The 17,872-nt window shown below is 40.2% G+C and overlaps 2 protein-coding genes across 15 annotated transcripts in view; both read left to right on the forward strand.

Annotated features, from left to right (window-relative positions):
* LOC142160072 (uncharacterized) overlaps window positions 1-17,872 on the forward strand; it is a 1,559,230-nt gene that overhangs the window by 304,223 nt on the left and 1,237,135 nt on the right. The window lies entirely within an intron of this gene.
* Window positions 440-17,872, forward strand: part of LOC142160114 (uncharacterized) — a 53,625-nt gene continuing 36,192 nt past the window's right edge. For all 3 annotated transcript variants that reach the window (XR_012693055.1, XR_012693056.1, XM_075215074.1), the window contains exons 1-3: window positions 440-509; window positions 13,303-13,497; window positions 13,616-13,693. Coding sequence is in view for 1 of the 3 variants with exons in the window: in XM_075215074.1 (XP_075071175.1) it covers window positions 13,663-13,693 (31 nt within the window). In the remaining 2 variants the exon portion in view is untranslated. The remainder of the gene's footprint in view (window positions 510-13,302; window positions 13,498-13,615; window positions 13,694-17,872) is intronic.

The raw sequence follows: 17,872 nt of genomic DNA on the forward strand, positions 1-17,872 counted from the left end.
TGCAGATATATAAATATATGTCCTACAATCTATAATGTGTCTTACAAGGTAATGCATAGAACATATATATGCACCATGTTATACTATGACATATAACACATAATACATATAAAGAGGAATACCACGCAGCTTCTCTCATTTGTGTTAGAAACGTTAATTAATCTTGGAAATAATGACACTTTCACTATTATTTCCAGTGCCCTGATCCAACATGGCTGCAGCATCATCACCCGGTGGTCACAATACCGCTCAATGTAAGACCCGGATGATCATGGAAGGCAGAGTAACTACAGATATCTGGCCAAACACCAGAGTATAAGCATTATATCTCTATAGAGAGTACATCTGTCTTCAACGTAGAAAAGCGACGGCCATCTTTATGTAGTCTCCCGGAAACACCATAAGTGTTGCATCCTATCTCATCCCCCTCCGCTAATATCAAGTGACGCTGCAGACGGGGCGTGGTCACAGAACCTTCAGCTGCCATTTTATGTTATGTAAAGACCGAGGTAATGTATTATTATATTGTTATTATATAGAGGAGACGGGTCTGTACAGTGATATATGGGAGTAATAACTCCCAGCACACACTGATATGGGGATTATTATTATTATATAGAGGAGAGGGGACTGTACAGTGATATATGGGAGTAATAACTCCCAGCACACACTGATATGGGGGATTATTATTATTATATAGAGGAGAGGGGACTGTACAGTGATATATGGGAGTAATAACTCCCAGCACACACTGATATGGGGGATTATTATTATTATATAGAGGAGAGGGGACTGTACAGTGATATATGGGAGTAATAACTCCCAGCACACACTGATATGGGGGATTATTATTATTATATAGAGGAGAGGGGTCTGTACAGTGATATATGGGAGTAATAACTCCCAGCACACACTGATATGGGGGATTATTATTATATAGAGGAGAGGGGTCTGTACAGTGATATATGGGAGTAATAACTCCCAGCACACACTGATATGGGGATTATTATTATTATATAGAGGAGAGGGGACTGTACAGTGATATATGGGGAGTAATAACTCCCAGCACACACTGATATGGGGATTATTATTATTATATAGAGGAGAGGGGACTGTACAGTGATATATGGGAGTAATAACTCCCAGCACACACTGATATGGGGGATTATTATTATTATATAGAGGAGAGGGGTCTGTACAGTGATATATGGGGAGTAATAACTCCCAGCACACACTGATATGGGGATTATTATTATTATATAGAGGAGAGGGGACTGTACAGTGATATATGGGGAGTAATAACTCCCAGCACACACTGATATGGGGAATTATTATTATTATTATATAGAGGAGAGGGGTCTGTACAGTGATATATGGGAGTAATAACTCCCAGCACACACTGATATGGGGGATTATTATTATTATATAGAGGAGAGGGGACTGTACAGTGATATATGGGGAGTAATAACTCCCAGCACACACTGATATGGGGGATTATTATTATTATATAGAGGAGAGGGGTCTGTACAGTGATATATGGGGAGTAATAACTCCCTGCACACACTGATATGGGGGATTATTATTATTATATAGAGGAGAGGGGACTGTACAGTGATATATGGGGAGTAATAACTCCCAGCACACACTGATATGGGGGATTATTATTATTATATAGAGGAGAGGGGTCTGTACAGTGATATATGGGGAGTAATAACTCCCAGCACACACTGATATGGGGATTATTATTATTATATAGAGGAGAGGGGACTGTACAGTGATATATGGGAGTAATAACTCCCAGCACACACTGATATGGGGGATTATTATTATTATATAGAGGAGAGGGGTCTGTACAGTGATATATGGGGAGTAATAACTCCCAGCACACACTGATATGGGGATTATTATTATTATATAGAGGAGAGGGGACTGTACAGTGATATATGGGAGTAATAACTCCCAGCACACACTGATATGGGGGATTATTATTATTATATAGAGGAGAGGGGTCTGTACAGTGATATATGGGGAGTAATAACTCCCAGCACACACTGATATGGGGATTATTATTATTATATAGAGGAGAGGGGACTGTACAGTGATATATGGGGAGTAATAACTCCCAGCACACACTGATATGGGGGATTATTATTATTATATAGAGGAGAGGGGACTGTACAGTGATATATGGGAGTAATAACTCCCAGCACACACTGATATGGGCATTATTATATAGAGGAGAGGGGTCTGTACAGTGATATATGGGGAGTAATAACTCCCAGCACACACTGATATGGGGGATTATTATTATTATATAGAGGAGAGGGGACTGTACAGTGATATATGGGGAGTAATAACTCCCAGCACACACTGATATGGGGGATTATTATTATATAGAGGAGAGGGGACTGTACAGTGATATATGGGAGTAATAACTCCCAGCACACACTGATATGGGCATTATTATTATTATATAGAGGAGAGGGGTCTGTACAGTGATATATGGGGAGTAATAACTCCCAGCACACACTGATATGGGGGATTATTATTATTATATAGAGGAGAGGGGACTGTACAGTGATATATGGGGAGTAATAACTCCCAGCACACACTGATATGGGGGATTATTATTATTATATAGAGGAGAGGGGACTGTACAGTGATATATGGGAGTAATAACTCCCAGCACACACTGATATGGGGGATTATTATTATATAGAGGGGAGGGGTCTGTACAGTGATATATGGGAGTAATAACTCCTAGCACACACTGATATGGGGGATTATTATTATTATATAGAGGAGAGGGGACTGTACAGTGATATATGGGAGTAATAACTCCCAGCACACACTGATATGGGGGATTATTATTATTATTATTATTATATAGAGGAGAGGGGGACTGTACAGTGATATATGGGAGTAATAACTCCCAGCACACACTGATATGGGGATTATTATTATTATATAGAGGAGAGGGGTCTGTACAGTGATATATGGGGAGTAATAACTCCCAGCACACACTGATATGGGGGATTATTATTATTATATAGAGGAGAGGGGTCTGTACAGTGATATATGGGAGTAATAACTCCCAGCACACACTGATATGGGGGATTATTATTATTATATAGAGGAGAGGGGACTGTACAGTGATATATGGGGAGTAATAACTCCAGCACACACTGATATGGGGATTATTATTATTATATAGAGGAGAGGGGACTGTACAGTGATATATGGGAGTAATAACTCCCAGCACACACTGATATGGGGGATTATTATTATTATTATATAGAGGAGAGGGGACTGTACAGTGATATATGGGGAGTAATAACTCCCAGCACACACTGATATGGGGGATTATTATTATTATATAGAGGAGAGGGGTCTGTACAGTGATATATGGGAGTAATAACTCCCAGCACACACTGATATGGGGGATTATTATTATTATATAGAGGACAGGGGACTGTACAGTGATATATGGGGAGTAATAACTCCCAGCACACACTGATATGGGGATTATTATTATTATATAGAGGAGAGGGGACTGTACAGTGATATATGGGAGTAATAACTCCCAGCACACACTGATATGGGGGATTATTATTATTATTATTATATAGAGGAGAGGGGACTGTACAGTGATATATGGGGAGTAATAACTCCCAGCACACACTGATATGGGGGATTATTATTATTATATAGAGGAGAGGGGTCTGTACAGTGATATATGGGAGTAATAACTCCCAGCACACACTGATATGGGGGATTATTATTATTATATAGAGGAGAGGGGACTGTACAGTGATATATGGGAGTAATAACTCCCAGCACACACTGATATGGGGGATTATTATTATTATTATATAGAGGAGAGGGGACTGTACAGTGATATATGGGGAGTAATAACTCCCAGCACACACTGATATGGGGGATTATTATTATTATATAGAGGAGAGGGGTCTGTACAGTGATATATGGGAGTAATAACTCCCAGCACACACTGATATGGGGGATTATTATTATTATATAGAGGAGAGGGGTCTGTACAGTGATATATGGGAGTAATAACTCCCAGCACACACTGATATGGGGGATTATTATTATTATATAGAGGAGAGGGGACTGTACAGTGATATATGGGGAGTAATAACTCCCAGCACACACTGATATGGGGGATTATTATTATTATATAGAGGAGAGGGGTCTGTACAGTGATATATGGGGAGTAATAACTCCCAGCACACACTGATATGGGGGATTATTATTATTATATAGAGGAGAGGGGTCTGTACAGTGATATATGGGGAGTAATAACTCCCAGCACACACTGATATGGGGGATTATTATTATTATATAGAGGGGAGGGGTCTGTACAGTGATATATGGGGAGTAATAACTCCCAGCACACACTGATATGGGGATTATTATTATTATATAGAGGAGAGGGGTCTGTACAGTGATATATGGCAGTAATAACTCCCAGCACACACTGATATGGGGGATTATTATTATTATATAGAGGAGAGGGGACTGTACAGTGATATATGGGGTGTAATAACTCCCAGCATACACTGATATGGGGGATTATTATTATTATTATATAGAGGAGAGGGGGCTGTACAGTGATATATGGGAGTAATAACTCCCAGCACACACTGATATGGGGGATTATTATTATTATTATTATTATTATATAGAGGAGAGGGGACTGTACAGTGATATATGGGGAGTAATGACTCCCAGCACACACTGATATGGGGGATTATTATTATTATATAGAGGAGAGGGGTCTGTACAGTGATATATGGGGAGTAATAACTCCCAGCACACACTGATATGGGGGATTATTATTATTATATAGAGGAGAGGGGTCTGTACAGTGATATATGGGAGTAATAACTCCCAGCACACACTGATATGGGGGATTATTATTATTATATAGAGGAGAGGGGACTGTACAGTGATATATGGGGAGTAATAACTCCCAGCACACACTGATATGGGGATTATTATTATTATATAGAGGAGAGGGGACTGTACAGTGATATATGGGAGTAATAACTCCCAGCACACACTGATATGGGGGATTATTATTATTATATAGAGGAGAGGGGACTGTACAGTGATATATGGGAGTAATAACTCCCAGCACACACTGATATGGGGGATTATTATTATTATTATTATTATATAGAGGAGAGGGGACTGTACAGTGATATATGGGGAGTAATAACTCCCAGCACACACTGATATGGGGGATTATTATTATTATATAGAGGAGAGGGGTCTGTACAGTGATATATGGGAGTAATAACTCCCAGCACACACTGATATGGGGGATTATTATTATTATTATATAGAGGAGAGGGGACTGTACAGTGATATATGGGAGTAATAACTCCCAGCACACACTGATATGGGGGATTATTATTATTATTATATAGAGGAGAGGGGACTGTACAGTGATATATGGGGAGTAATAACTCCCAGCACACACTGATATGGGGGATTATTATTATTATATAGAGGAGAGGGGTCTGTACAGTGATATATGGGAGTAATAACTCCCAGCACACACTGATATGGGGGATTATTATTATTATATAGAGGAGAGGGGTCTGTACAGTGATATATGGGAGTAATAACTCCCAGCACACACTGATATGGGGGATTATTATTATTATATAGAGGAGAGGGGACTGTACAGTGATATATGGGAGTAATAACTCCCAGCACACACTGATATGGGGGATTATTATTATTATTATATAGAGGAGAGGGGACTGTACAGTGATATATGGGGAGTAATAACTCCCAGCACACACTGATATGGGGGATTATTATTATTATATAGAGGAGAGGGGTCTGTACAGTGATATATGGGGAGTAATAACTCCCAGCACACACTGATATGGGGGATTATTATTATTATATAGAGGAGAGGGGTCTGTACAGTGATATATGGGGAGTAATAACTCCCAGCACACACTGATATGGGGGATTATTATTATTATATAGAGGGGAGGGGTCTGTACAGTGATATATGGGGAGTAATAACTCCCAGCACACACTGATATGGGGATTATTATTATTATATAGAGGAGAGGGGTCTGTACAGTGATATATGGCAGTAATAACTCCCAGCACACACTGATATGGGGGATTATTATTATTATATAGAGGAGAGGGGACTGTACAGTGATATATGGGGTGTAATAACTCCCAGCATACACTGATATGGGGATTATTATTATTATATAGAGGAGAGGGGTCTGTACAGTGATATATGGGGAATAATAACTCCCAGCACACACTGATATGGGGATTATTATTATTATATAGAGGAGAGGGGTCTGTACAGTGATATATGGAGAGTAATAACTCCCAGCACACACTGATATGGGGGATTATTATTATTATATAGAGGAGAGGGGTCTGTACAGTGATATATGGGAGTCATAACTCCCAGCACACACTGATATGGGGGATTATTATTATTATATAGAGGGGAGGGGTCTGTACAGTGATATATGGGAGTAATAACTCCCAGCACACACTGATATGGGGGATTATTATTATTATATAGAGGAGAGGGGACTGTACAGTGATATATGGGGAGTAATAACTCCCAGCACACACTGATATGGGGGATTATTATTATTATATAGAGGACAGGCGTCTGTACAGTGATATATGGGAGTAATAACTCCCAGCACACACTGATATGGGGGATTATTATTATTATTATTATATAGAGGAGAGGGGTCTGTACAGTGATATATGGGAGTAATAATTCCCAGCACACACTGATATGGGGGATTATTATTATATAGAGGAGAGGGGACTGTACAGTGATATATGGGAGTAATAACTCCCAGCACACACTGATATGGGGGATTATTATTATTATTATTATTATATAGAGGAGAGGGGTCTGTACAGTGATATATGGGGACTAATAACTCCCAGCACACACTGATATGGGGGATTATTATTATTATTATTATATAGAGGAGAGGGGTCTGTACAGTGATATATGGGGAGTAATAACTCCCAGCACACACTGATATGATGGATTATTATTATTATTATTATATAGAGGAGAGGGGTCTGTACAGTGATATATGGGGACTAATAACTCCCAGCACACACTGATATGGGGGATTATTATTATTATTATTATTATTATATAGAGGAGAGGGGTCTGTACAGTGATATATGGGGAGTAATAACTCCCAGCACACACTGATATGGGGGATTATTATTATTATATACAGGAGAGGAGACTGTACAGTGATATATGGTTAGTAATAACTCCCAGCACACACTGATATGGGGATTATTATTATTATATAGAGGAGAGGGGACTGTACAGTGATATATGGGAGTAATAACTCCCAGCACACACTGATATGGGGGATTATTATTATTATTATATAGAGGAGAGGAGACTGTACAGTGATATATGGGAGTAATAACTCCCAGCACACACTGATATGGGGGATTATTATTATTATTATATAGAGGAGAGGGGACTGTACAGTGATATATGGGGAGTAATAACTCCCAGCACACACTGATATGGGGGATTATTATTATTATATAGAGGAGAGGGGTCTGTACAGTGATATATGGGGAGTAATAACTCCCAGCACACACTGATATGGGGATTATTATTATTATATAGAGGAGAGGGGTCTGTACAGTGATATATGGCAGTAATAACTCCCAGCACACACTGATATGGGGGATTATTATTATTATATAGAGGAGAGGGGACTGTACAGTGATATATGGGGTGTAATAACTCCCAGCATACACTGATATGGGGATTATTATTATTATATAGAGGAGAGGGGTCTGTACAGTGATATATGGGGAATAATAACTCCCAGCACACACTGATATGGGGATTATTATTATTATATAGAGGAGAGGGGTCTGTACAGTGATATATGGAGAGTAATAACTCCCAGCACACACTGATATGGGGGATTATTATTATTATATAGAGGAGAGGGGTCTGTACAGTGATATATGGGAGTCATAACTCCCAGCACACACTGATATGGGGGATTATTATTATTATATAGAGGGGAGGGGTCTGTACAGTGATATATGGGAGTAATAACTCCCAGCACACACTGATATGGGGGATTATTATTATTATATAGAGGAGAGGGGACTGTACAGTGATATATGGGGAGTAATAACTCCCAGCACACACTGATATGGGGGATTATTATTATTATATAGAGGACAGGCGTCTGTACAGTGATATATGGGAGTAATAACTCCCAGCACACACTGATATGGGGGATTATTATTATTATTATTATATAGAGGAGAGGGGTCTGTACAGTGATATATGGGAGTAATAATTCCCAGCACACACTGATATGGGGGATTATTATTATATAGAGGAGAGGGGACTGTACAGTGATATATGGGAGTAATAACTCCCAGCACACACTGATATGGGGGATTATTATTATTATTATTATTATATAGAGGAGAGGGGTCTGTACAGTGATATATGGGGACTAATAACTCCCAGCACACACTGATATGGGGGATTATTATTATTATATAGAGGAGAGGGGTCTGTACAGTGATATATGGGGAGTAATAACTCCCAGCACACACTGATATGATGGATTATTATTATTATTATTATATAGAGGAGAGGGGTCTGTACAGTGATATATGGGGACTAATAACTCCCAGCACACACTGATATGGGGGATTATTATTATTATTATTATTATTATATAGAGGAGAGGGGTCTGTACAGTGATATATGGGGAGTAATAACTCCCAGCACACACTGATATGGGGGATTATTATTATTATATACAGGAGAGGAGACTGTACAGTGATATATGGTTAGTAATAACTCCCAGCACACACTGATATGGGGATTATTATTATTATATAGAGGAGAGGGGACTGTACAGTGATATATGGGAGTAATAACTCCCAGCACACACTGATATGGGGGATTATTATTATTATTATATAGAGGAGAGGAGACTGTACAGTGATATATGGGAGTAATAACTCCCAGCACACACTGATATGGGAGATTATTATTATTATATAGAGGAGAGGGGTCTGTACAGTGATATATGGGGAGTAATAACTCCCAGCACACAGTGATATGGGGGATTATTATTATTATTATTATTATTATATAGAGGGGAGGGGTCTGTACAGTGATATAGGGGAGTAATAACTCCCAGCACACACTGATATGGGGGATTATTATTATTATATAGAGGAGAGGAGACTGTACAGTGATATATGGGAGTAATAACTCCCAGCACACACTGATATGGGGGATTATTATTATTATTATATAGAGGGGAGGGGTCTGTACAGTGATATATGGGGAGTAATAACTCCCAGCACACACTGATATGGGGGATTATTATTATTATATAGAGGAGAGGGGACTGTACAGTGATATATGGGAGTAATAACTCCCAGCACACACTGATATGGGGATTATTATTATTATTATATAGAGGAGAGGGGACTGTACAGTGATATATGGGGAGTAATAACTCCCAGCACACACTGATATGGGGGATTATTATTATTATATAGAGGAGAGGGGACTGTACAGTGATATATGGGAGTAATAACTCCCAGCACACCCTGATATGGGGGATTATTATTATTATATATAGAGGGGTCTGTGCAGTGATATATGGGAGTAATAACTCCCAGCACACACTGATATGGGGATTATTATTATTATATAGAGGAAAGGGGACTGTACAGTGATATATGGGGAGTAATAACTCCCAGCACACACTGATATGGGGGATTATTATTATTATATAGAGGAGAGGGGTTTGTACAGTGATATATGGGGGTAATAACTCCCAGCACACACTGATATGGGGGATTATTATTATTATATAGAGGAGAGGGGTTTGTACAGTGATATATGGGGGTAATAACTCCCAGCACACACTGATATGGGGGATTATTATTATTATATAGAGGAGAGGGGACTGTACAGTGATATATGGGGAGTAATAACTCCCAGCACACACTGATATGGGGGATTATTATATAGAGGAGAGGGGACTGTACAGTGATATATGGGGAGTAATAACTCCCAGTACACACTGATATGGGGTATTATTATTATTATATAGAGGAGAGGGGTCTGTACAGTGATATATGGGGAGTAATAACTCCCAGCACACACTGATATGGGGGATTATTATTATTATATACAGGAGAGGAGACTGTACAGTGATATATGGTTAGTAATAACTCCCAGCACACACTGATATGGGGATTATTATTATTATATAGAGGAGAGGGGACTGTATAGTGATATATGGGAGTAATAACTCCCAGCACACACTGATATGGGGGATTATTATTATTATTATATAGAGGAGAGGAGACTGTACAGTGATATATGGGAGTAATAACTCCCAGCACACACTGATATGGGAGATTATTATTATTATATAGAGGAGAGGGGTCTGTACAGTGATATATGGGGAGTAATAACTCCCAGCACACAGTGATATGGGGGATTATTATTATTATTATTATTATTATATAGAGGGGAGGGGTCTGTACAGTGATATAGGGGAGTAATAACTCCCAGCACACACTGATATGGGGGATTATTATTATTATATAGAGGAGAGGAGACTGTACAGTGATATATGGGAGTAATAACTCCCAGCACACACTGATATGGGGGATTATTATTATTATTATTATATAGAGGGGAGGGGTCTGTACAGTGATATATGGGGAGTAATAACTCCCAGCACACACTGATATGGGGGATTATTATTATTATATAGAGGAGAGGGGACTGTACAGTGATATATGGGAGTAATAACTCCCAGCACACACTGATATGGGGATTATTATTATTATTATATAGAGGAGAGGGGACTGTACAGTGATATATGGGGAGTAATAACTCCCAGCACACACTGATATGGGGGATTATTATTATTATATAGAGGAGAGGGGACTGTACAGTGATATATGGGAGTAATAACTCCCAGCACACCCTGATATGGGGGATTATTATTATTATATATAGAGGGGTCTGTGCAGTGATATATGGGAGTAATAACTCCCAGCACACACTGATATGGGGATTATTATTATTATATAGAGGAAAGGGGACTGTACAGTGATATATGGGGAGTAATAACTCCCAGCACACACTGATATGGGGGATTATTATTATTATATAGAGGAGAGGGGTTTGTACAGTGATATATGGGGGTAATAACTCCCAGCACACACTGATATGGGGGATTATTATTATTATATAGAGGAGAGGGGACTGTACAGTGATATATGGGAGTAATAACTCCCAGCACACACTGATATGGGGGATTATTATTATATAGAGGAGAGGGGACTGTACATTGATATATGGGGAGTAATAACTCCCAGCACACACTGATATGGGGGATTATTATTATTATATAGAGGAGAGGGGTCTGTAAAGTGATATATGGGAGTAATAACTCCCAGCACACACTGATATGGGGATTATTATTATTATATAGAGGAGAGGGGTCTGTACAGTGATATAATGGGAGTAATAACTCCCAGCACACACTGATATGGGGGATTATTATTATTATATAGAGGAGAGGGGACTGTACAGTGATATATGGGAGTAATAACTCCCAGCACACACTGATATGGGGGATTATTATTATATAGAGGAGAGGGGACTGTACATTGATATATGGGGAGTAATAACTCCCAGCACACACTGATATGGGGGATTATTATTATTATATAGAGGAGAGGGGTCTGTAAAGTGATATATGGGAGTAATAACTCCCAGCACACACTGATATGGGGATTATTATTATTATATAGAGGAGAGGGGTCTGTACAGTGATATAATGGGAGTAATAACTCCCAGCACACACTGATATGGGGGATTATTATTATTATTATTATTATTATATAGAGGAGAGGGGTCTGTACAGTGATATATTGGGAGTAATAACTCCCACCACACACTGATATGGGGGATTATTATTATTGTATAGAGGAGAGGGGACTGTACAGTGATATATGGGGAGTAATAACTCCCAGCACACACTGATATGGGGGATTATTATTATTATATAGAGGAGAGGTGTCTGTACAGTGATATATGGGGAGTAATAACTCCCAGCACACACTGATATGGGGGATTATTATTATTATATAGAGGAGAGGGGACTGTACAGTGATATATGGGGAGTAATAACTCCCAGCACACACTGATATGGGGGAGTATTATTATTATATAGAGGAGAGGGGTCTGTACAGTGATATATGGGAGTAATAACTCCCTGCACACACTGATATGGGGGATTATTATTATTATATAGAGGAGAGGGGTCTGTACAGTGATATATGGGAGTAATAACTCCCAGCACACACTGATATGGGGGATTATTATTATTATATAGAGGAGAGGGGACTGTACAGTGATATATGAGGAGTAATAACTCCCAGCACACACTGATATGTAGAGTGATTAGTATAGTGTGATACGAAGAGGAATAAGGCAGGTAGCTGTAGCCATACTAATGACTCCACAAGTGATGGCATATAGGGAGTAGAAGTACATGACATGTAAACTGTGTATTGTGGGAGTTATGATGAGAGTCAGGATTAGAGATGGCTTGATAAAAGGTGAGCAGATATGGGAATGTCATAATGACATAACATTTATTTATTTATCTATAGAACATGACTAGGGGAGTGAATGGTTCTGGGAATATCACAGTGAAATTTCTTTTTAATTTATTATCATTTATATAATGCCACAATATTACACAGTGCTGTGCAGAAAGTATTTAATGGTTCACATCAGTCCTTCTCACCTTGGACAAATTCTCTACCACACGCAGACACACCAAGGCCAGTAAACCTACAAGTTTTGGACAGTGGGTGGAAGCAAACACAGGAAGATCATATACACACCTGGGGGTAAATGTATGAATCTCCGGATTCTTCATCTCCGGTGTGTTCAGTCTCTTCAGCGCTTAAATTTAAAGCGGCGCTGCATTGTAAAGGGAAACTTCCCTTTACTGAAGAGGCTGAACACGCTGGAGATGAAGAATCCGGAGATTCATACATTTACCCCCTGATTTAAATTGAAACCATGGACCAGTCCTGTGAGGCAGCGATTCTAGCGTCTGTGCCAACGCGCTGCTGTTATAATCTGTTCATTTTTCTGTCCAGTGAAGTTTGTACATAGAGATAATAATGTCTCTCAATACATAGGTTGGTTACACTGTAGTGAGTCGGACATCCGGTGAGTGTGAGACACCCAGCAGCCATCCCTGTGTGTCAGGAGGATTGAGCAGGACCCAGAGCCCCATCACGGTGCCTCCACCTCACTCACTGATACATGAGAGAGACAATGACCAGAAGATCCTGGAACTGACCAACAAGATCACTCAGCTGCTGACTGGAGAGGTGACTGCTGGGAATGGGACATTATACAGTAACACCAGGGAATGTGTCTGGGTGATGGCCATTGTGTGTGTCAGGGTCCTATAAGGTGGATGATGTCACTGTCTATTTCTCCATGCAGGAGGGGGAGTATATATAGGAGCACACAAGGATCTGTACAAGGACGTGATGATGGAGAACCAGCCCCTCACATCACTGGGTAAGAGGAGACTTAATCACAGTCCTGTCTGTTTATATAGAAGATGTCATCATTATGTGTATTAATTCATTGTTGTATGTGTACAGTGTGAGATATTAAATTATAAATGCCATCAAATATATACAACAGACGAGTATAGGTGTGTGTGTGTATATATATATATGTATATATATATATATATATATATATATATATATATATATATATATATACATACACACACACCTATACTGGTACCATCTATCTATATTTTAATATAATATATATATATTATATTAAAATATAGATAGATGGTACCAGTACAAAGTTTGTACACAGCTTGTGGATATAGGACGTGCTCATGCAACGTCTGTCTATTAGATCAGTGAGAGTATCTGATCAAGGGGTGATCTACCTCTAATTCGACCAACAGAAATTATTGTTACAGGATGGACCACCTCTGCCGCCCTGTCTGTTGCGTTGCTGCTGACTGGTTGTGCTTGCCTTGCCACTGTCCCCTTTTCTTTATCCTAATTGCGCCCTCTAACCACAGTAGGAGGGGCTTAAGCTGCTGCCTCCACTGGACTCCTTAGTGGCATCCAGAATCACGTCCTTCTGGGTAACTCTCGCTGTTAGTGTACCCCCTTGCTGGTACACATGGGCTTGTGCCTCTGACCTCTTCCTTCAGATCAGGGTTTCTGTGGATGTTTCCCCCTGACTTTCACACTGGCCAGAGCTTCCAGTAGCGGGCAGAGTGTTGGTACTGGATGCTGGGTCCCAAACTCAGAACAGTCGGAGAACGGATTATATTTGAGTCTTATCTGTAGGTCACATGAATTACAGCAGGAAGAAGTTGTCAAAGCAGGATCTTGAAGCAAGTGATGTTTATTAGCTCAAGTGTCCTAATAAAGACAGTTACATATGCCAGTCTGTAGTGCACCCAATCAAGTCAGTTCCCTTTTCTCTTTTGTTTCTGTATGCTGTATCATGTCCTGATGGGTGGGCACATCAGTAACATTCAGATAATAGAATAGAAATACCTAAACAAATACAAAAATTAGGTTAGACCTAATATGGTTTGTGGAAACAGTCCTTGCTATACAAAAATTAACAAATAAAATCCAGTGCCACAACAAAAATTATTTTCAGTGGTAGTAGCGATCCTTCCAGAAGTACAGATGGTATAATGATATAGTACATGGACTTACAGGACTATTTATATACACATTCTGACACACCACAGCAGGGCGTAATACCGCCTCCTGGTCCTAGATGGCTCCAAGACGTCTGAAATACTCCATCAGATCTCAGGATATAATCTGATCTTGCATCTAACACAATTTAACTTTCAAAAGCCAATCTGTGAGTTCCCAAAACTTGCTGTGATTTCCTGCATCCTGTACCAGAGACATATGAAACCCCCCCTGTGCCTTCAGGCTAAGAGATGTGTTGGACACGAAGATGAAAAGGTCTAATTAACATGAGATTAACTGCCTTCAGAAACATCTGGTTGTGTGCCCGATGTTCGATAGTTCCGTAATAATCCTTGGGGTATTTGTTTCGGCAAGTGCCTCGTGGAATCAGTGCTATGTTCTTATCAGCTGCACTGGCTTGTTTCTCTCCATCATCTGGGTTGCTCCCAGCTCACATGTAAGTGATTAGCAGCACATATAGAAATAAGGGTGCATGTTATAGACGTCAAAACAGTTGTTAAATAAACAAATAACATATATAAAAATCACTTCTGCCACTAAATTTCTTTCACTTCCTCCTTTGGTCTCCCCCAGTGGACCTCATCTCCCACCCACTGTGATGGGCACTCCCTTGACCTTGGGTTCTCCCACTACTGCTCCATCTTTAGTTTCTCCAATTTAGCCTTCCCACTCTCCAACCACAACCTCCTTTCTATCAGCCTCACCTTACCTCATGCCCTTCCCCCTGCACCCAAATACACACGTACACAACAAAACCTAAGTACTGATAACCCAATCCACTTCTCATTTTCACTAAAACAAATATTTTCTCCAATGACTGCATTGTCCTGTCCTAATCAGGCTGCCTCTTTCTATAACAAAACACTCAGAGCACTGCCCTTTTAATTGCCAAACATTCTTCAAATCTCTAACCCACATTGCTTCTTTGTCACCTTCAACTCATTTCTCTGCCCACCTGCACCTCCTCCCCTTTCCTCCCTCACAGCCCATGATTTTGCCACCTATTTAAAAGACAAAATCGACACTATTCGACAAGATATTTCATCATGCCAAATTCCACTCACTCTACCCACCATCACCTACACTCGCCAATCCACTCTTAATTCATTCTCTCCAGGAACTGAAGGTGAAGTCTCTGCACTCATCTCATCCTACAACCTGCCCCCTAAAAACCTATTCCCTCCCAACTTCTCCACTCCCTCTACTCCATTGCATGCCCACCTCTTTCTCACCTTTTCAGTTTGGCTCTCTCCACTGGCACATTTCCATCCTCCATTAAACATGCTCTCTCATCTCACCAATTCTAAGGAAACCATCTCTTGATCCAGCCTCTCTCTCCAACTACCGGCCTATTTCTCTCTTCACCTTTGCTTTCAAACTACTTTAGCATTTAGTGTACAAACGCTTGTCTCTCCTCTCATTCCATTCTCGACTCTCTGCTATCAGGCTTCCGCCCCCAACATTCCACTGAAACTGCTCTCACAAAAGTGATCAATGATCTACTTGCTGCAAAATCTAAGGGTCATTTCTCTTTACTCATTCTCCTTGACCTCTCTGCTGCTTTTGACACTGTTGATCACTCTCTTCTACTACACACCCTTCACACCATTGGCCTTCGTGACACAGTTCTTTCCTGGTTCACTTCCTACCTATCCTTTTAGTGTTTCTACCTCTGGCACATCTTCCCCTCCCCTCCACTCCCACTATCTGTGTGGGTCCCACAAGGTACTTTTCTTGGCCGTTTACTTTGTTCATTGTACACCGCTTCTCTTGGGGCACTAATTCACTCATTCGGCCTCCAATATCACCTCTACGCTGATGACACCCAAATCTATATCTCTTCCCCTGACCTCTCCCATTCTGTACTATCTTGTGTAACCAACTGCACATGGATATCCCAATGCTACCTAAAGCTCAACATGTCCAAAACAGAGTTTATTAGTTTCCCTCCTGCCAGAATCACTGCTTCCCTCAAATCTCCCTCACTGCCAATAACGCCACAATTTCCTCGGTCTCCTAAGCCCGCTGTCTTGGTGTCACACTTGACTCCGCCCCCGCTTTATATCTTGCATCCAGACTCTTTCCCAGTCCTGTCGACTCCACCTTAAAAACATTGCCAGAATACACCCTTTTCTTACTCAACATGCTACCAAAAATTTGTCCATTCTCTCATCATCTTCCGTCTTGACTATTGCAACCTCCTGCTATCTGGCATTCCTGACACCCATATATCCACATTTCAATCCATCCTAAATGCTGCTGCAAAACTGATCTTCCTCTCTTACCGCTCCACATCTGCTGCACCACTTTGCATATCCCTACACTGGCTCCCTGTGTCCTTCAGAGTCAAATTCAAATTGCCGAAATCTGTGATGGGATGTGACTAGTCTCCTACGCGTGCACCTGAAACCGCTTTCTTCTGGGTAACTCTCGCTGGTACTGGATTGCTGGGTCCCAAACTCAGAACACCCGGACAACAACCGGTTTGTGGTACTAGCGATCTTCCAATAAACACAGATTGAATAATACATGATCAAACAGAGCTCCTTTTTATGCAGATTCTGACACAACTGTTAGCAGGGGGTGACAATGCTTCCTGATCCTAGATGGCTCTGCAAAGACTGAAAAATCACATTCACTAATTTATCATCAGGATATAATCTAATCTTGCATCTAACACAGTTTACCTTTCCCACCAACCTGATTTCCTCAAATGTGCTGTCTATATTGTTAGGAGGCTTCATGTCTCTCTAACAAGACATGCACACAGGTAATGACCACCTGCTGGGCCTTCAGGTCAAAGCAGATGATTGTCAGTTCACATGAAAAGACCTACTTAGCATTTCTTGCTATCAGCAAAACAGACTTCCTCTAACAAATGGCTGTTACATCAGAATTCACTACATTTCTACACAAATATGACACAGTATCAAAATCGGTACATTTGCAATTATTTAAATTAGCTCACTGCGCAAATAATTTAAAT

This window comes from Mixophyes fleayi, chromosome 6 (genome assembly GCF_038048845.1).
Source record: "Mixophyes fleayi isolate aMixFle1 chromosome 6, aMixFle1.hap1, whole genome shotgun sequence".
NCBI classification, from domain to species: Eukaryota; Metazoa; Chordata; class Amphibia; order Anura; family Limnodynastidae; genus Mixophyes; species Mixophyes fleayi.